This window comes from Temnothorax americanus, unplaced genomic scaffold, assembly GCF_048541705.1.
Source record: "Temnothorax americanus isolate GAGA-0224 unplaced genomic scaffold, ASM4854170v1 Scaffold26, whole genome shotgun sequence".
NCBI classification, from domain to species: Eukaryota; Metazoa; Arthropoda; class Insecta; order Hymenoptera; family Formicidae; genus Temnothorax; species Temnothorax americanus.
The window spans coordinates 1,313,880-1,318,408 of NW_027509401.1; the positions used below are offsets into that span (position 1 = coordinate 1,313,880).

At 40.9% G+C, this 4,529-nt stretch overlaps 1 protein-coding gene across 2 annotated transcripts; it reads right to left on the reverse strand.

The window, feature by feature from the left end:
* Positions 1-348: 348 nt before the first annotated feature.
* Positions 349-4,323, reverse strand: Med6 (mediator complex subunit 6). 2 transcript variants are annotated; one of them, XM_077409214.1, is made up of 6 exons: positions 4,155-4,323; positions 3,908-4,067; positions 3,648-3,822; positions 3,256-3,502; positions 3,055-3,141; positions 349-1,038 (listed from the first exon to the last, which is right to left on the reverse strand). In XM_077409214.1, the coding sequence occupies exons 1-5, from the start codon at positions 4,180-4,182 to the stop codon at positions 3,062-3,064; spliced, it is 690 nt and encodes a 229-aa protein (XP_077265340.1). In that variant the 5' UTR covers positions 4,183-4,323; the 3' UTR covers positions 349-1,038; positions 3,055-3,061. The 2 variants fall into 2 exon arrangements, with proteins under 2 accessions (XP_077265340.1, XP_077265339.1); XM_077409213.1 differs by having other exon boundaries at positions 4,149-4,323.
* Positions 4,324-4,529: the final 206 nt, after the last annotated feature.

Here is a 4,529-nt window from a genome sequence, read left to right on the forward strand (position 1 = left end):
GAAATGACGGCGTTAAAAATCTGGATTTACTGAAGACATCTCGACAGACAAATATACCGGGACACTCTTCGTATAATTTCGCAAAAAAAGGATGTGTCTACAAAATCGAGTCTTGCAAATCTTCATTAAACCTAGCCGGTGGTCAACCATCTTTCATCTCTTCTCGCAGTCGCGGAAGTGAGACAGGTTGAACCTCGGTTAACTTTAACCTCCGTTTACGGAGACGATCGATGGACAGTTAAAGGGTTACAGGGTTAAAACAGCGCGCGTTTAGCGTGCGTATATTTAAGAGACGAACGGAAGCAGGTGCGACCGCTTCCGCAGGCCGTCGCGCCCAAGAAGACACCGTACAACAGAGCGGTCCAGACTATCACGCCGACCGCAGCCGCCGCCATTATCAGATGCGCTCGATGACGAACGCGATCCAGGATCCGCAGCATCCACTTGCGGTCCACCGCTCTCCCAGGAGACGCCGCGCGACGCAAGGATGCGGTCGCTGCGTTCTAGACATGCGCGCTTGTCAGAGAACATCCGGGGAACATAAGAGCCGAGCTATTAATTTTATCCAAAAGGGACAAACAATACCTAATAATTCTCATAACCGGTTATCCCATCCTTTAGAGACAAGTAATTCGATTACGTTAGTAATCTCTTAAGTTAAATTTCTGTGTATCGCGTAATCGACATCGCATCTTTCGTATACCTACTTTAATTTTTATTAATACTTTATTAATAACCGATTAATCGCGAGAAACTTTGAATAATCAAAGCCAGAAGAATCAGCACTTTTCCCACCTCTACTGCGTTCGTTGCTCCAGTTTGCCTCGCGACTGCAACTGCTTCCTGCATCTCGTACGGTTCGTCGTGCGATTCGTTGAACGCCTGCTCTCCTTCGCCTTCTACCTCGCGCAGATCGTCGTACGGCCCATATACTTCGCCGTACACTTCCTGGACTTCATTGTCGAGCGCTTCGTGCATTTTAGCTTCGTTACCCATCTTCTCGTGCGCCTCATCGCTCGCCTCTCGGAAACGCTCGTACTACGGCAAAAAGGATTTCTCGTATAAAATTGCTGACTGGCTAATTGCCAGAAGAAAGTCTTGTAGCTTTCCGTACCGACAGGAGATTTTATAACGTCTCAATAAAAGATAATATTTCTAGGCGACGATCAAAAATATGTAGTAAATTAAAATAAAACACCGAGATATAAAATCGTTAGTAGCACAAGAGTTGAAAAGGTCAGACACGATGGAAAAAAGGTTACTTGCAAGATTAATCTATCCTATTTCAATTTCCATCTCAATTTTTTTTTTAAATTCGTCTACTTTTCGCAGAAAAATGATAGCTGATAAAAATTAATAGAGTATTTATATATAACTTTTTCAGTGCGCAGAATAATTTAAACACCGTGTTCTCTTTCTCCCCCCCCCTCTCGCGTTCTTTTTGCCCGCGTCGAGAATGATATTTCTGTGCCCGCGTGAGCATATTTAATATTTTTTTATCTGTATTTAACTTGCCTGGAAATACGTTTAATTTCCTACGGTGCACTTGCGCTTTTCCAAATGTCGCGTCGCAAATTGCACAAACGCTTCGAATTATCGCGTGCAAGAGCAAAGTCAACACGCGCGCATGTACGTAAACGCGCGTCCCGCGGCCCGTCTCCGTGCCCGTAGGGGGTGTATCTTAAAACGGAGCGAGCGACGGTTCTCCAAACCGATCCGGGGGATGGATTTTAGCGGCGCGTGGGGACGCGTCGGAGGATCGATCGCGTCCAATTACGGGAAATGCGGGGACCCGTACCTGCATATTCTGCAGTTTACTTATTTGCTGACGGACCAGACGAACCACCTTGCATTTCGCGTGTTGACAGTTCGCCAAGAACTCCGCGAGGCTCGCCGTCCGGTCGTCCCGCTCGTCCTGCTCCAGATACCGACAACCGGCGCATGTACGCGCGTCGCATATCATTTCCGATTGCATATCGACGTATCGCGGCACATACGCGACGATCCGTGCGATGTAAAAGGTTCATTTTTTTTTTTAAGATAATATGAAATGAATCCGCCGCGGACGCAGCTGAAGATGCAAGCGAGTCGGCATGCAAATTGAACGGCGCGATCGTTTTACCTTTATTCACGTTTTGTCTTTTACCTTCATTCCAATCTATTTTTCTACAGACAGGAATTAAATTACAGTTAAAGTTAGTTTTCTTTATATTTGTACTGCAAATAAAGTTAAAGTTAGTTTTCTTTATATTCATAAGTTCTCCTCTTAAAATTAAGCACTCGTAAGATTAAATAATAGACTATGCGATTGATATGAAAAGCATACATTTTTAAAGTTGAACTGAATTTAATTTGATTTTAAATATATTTGTAATTTAATTCCCGCTTAATTAATTACATCATACGAGAATCATCAGAAATATCTATTCAGACTGTAAAAGGTGAAGTTAAGAAACAACGCACAGTTCTTCTGATCAATAAAAACCGCGAATTGATGTCAGAACATCGTCAGGGATCATCTTAAGTTCATGCTTTAACATAAACCAAAAGTGCCCATTTATCTCCCTTGCTTTTAAACCTCGTAAAATATCATTCATAAGAGTTCATAAATTGTATCTATTATATAACGATTATTTGTAAAAATTGAGCAAATTTTCTAGTTTTTTTTTAAGTTTTAATTTTGGTTCTAATTTTCATTGATCAAACATAATATCATATTTTAAAGCTACACATGTAACTGAAGTTATTTGCAAAATAAATGCTTTTAATGTAATGCAGAATTTATTAAAATTCTTGTTAACAAAATTACAGTTAAAAATTAGCATGAGAGACCTTTTCGAAAATAATAATTCTAATTATTATAGCTTAAAATATATATAATGTTTATAAAGTATATTTTAAAGATACGCACACAAATATTTTATTATCTGTACTGAAAGAATATTTAGTTAAATATAGATGTGGAATTGCCACGTGGAATCGCCACGCTTTCTCTTATCTTCTCTATGAGTTTGCGAGTGAAAAAATTTGATATAAGTGTATTTCACATCTAACCTTATTATTAATTCAATCTAGGTTTCTTTTCGGGTGGTGGTTTCATATCTTTCTTCTCGGTCTTCACTTCCTGCTTAATCTCTACGGCTGAAATAACAAAGAAAGAATCAATGATACTAAATAGTATTAAAATAATATTAAACGTAGAAATAAAAGAATAGAATAAAATAAAATAATATATAAGCTACACTAGCTACGTACAAGCTTCCGTCACTTGGTGCACTGGCTTTGGCACCGGTAAGGGAAATTTACGAGTGAGCTCCGCGAGTAACATATCCACTCTCTGCCGTTGAAACAATGAGCTAGGCTCCTCGCGCACCGGCGTTTCCTTCTTGGCGGCCAAGGCCTTGCCATTCTTGAAGTCCCAGGAATAGCCCTTACTCGGATGATATCGAGAGCAGGAACTTGCTTCGTCGAAGGCGGATTGTAGGTGGTGAACTGTGGACAACTACGCGAGATACATCTTTTAAGTATAATATAACAATCTAAAAATGACACCGTCTAACATATACCGTGCTAAGGAAGATGCGGAAAATATTCCGATGGCACCCTAGCACCTTGAAAATTTCAAATGTACATTTTATCTCGCTCACCAGTCTGGAACTCACGACGGATCCTAAATCTGGAGCTTGGTACACAACGCCGGCTATGATGTAATAATCGGCAACTGGCGACGCTAAAGTTGGCGAATGCCTGTGTTGTTTTCTAATCACGTATAGGATCGGCTCTTGTACGTGCAACAGAATGTACTCCAAGCCGGTCATATTGCTGGAAAATAGCCATGATAAATATGCCTAACGATAATCACGTTTGAACGATTAATTTGCCAGCCGAATCTCTCGACGAGACTTACGTCAACTGATCGGGACTCAGACGCTGCATCTTAATTATCTCGTTGTTGCAAGTTCTGTCGTAGAATGGATTGCTCCTTTCCGAGAAGTAGTCCATAATGTTGCTCGGATTAAGGACGGGAATCCAGGCGCTGTCGTGCCAAGACAGGCCCAAAGGATTCTCTGTACAAGAAGAGAACAACCGGAATTATCAAGTCTGTTAAGCATTGATCCCGGCAGAGATGATAATGAAAGATCATAGACCTTTACCTTGTACCGGAGTTTTTCCGGGCATCATCGTCACATCCACTCAATGGAAATTGCAAAATTTGTGCAAAATAATTGCAGTCCGCGCTATAACGACACTATTTATATCGATCACATTTCCGTCACATCACACATGTGCCATTCTTCTTTTCAACATTCTATTTACATCGATCCTCGCGCACCTACCGGCGTACCGACATCTTCCCTTCAGTCATATGTATAAGTCGATAATAAGGTTTCTTCAAATTTCCTTAGTACCTGCTATAGGTAAAATTACTTTCGCAATTTGTTTTGCGTCAATAATGCTTTCTTTATATCGTAGGAAAATTATTCGCGAACGTGACTATTACGTAGTTCAACGTATGTACACGTTCGTGC

Excerpts from the sequence above, each read along its gene's own strand:
- Med6 (XM_077409213.1), bottom strand. The coding sequence starts at position 4,182 with ATGATGCCCGGAAAAACTCCGGTACAAGGTAAAG. Across the intron at positions 4,068-4,148 it reads AACTCCGGTACAAGGTAAAG|AGAATCCTTTGGGCCTGTCT; the intron begins GTCTATGATCTT and ends CTTCTTGTACAG. Across the intron at positions 3,142-3,255 it reads GCACCAAGTGACGGAAGCTT|CCGTAGAGATTAAGCAGGAA; the intron begins GTACGTAGCTAG and ends TTGTTATTTCAG.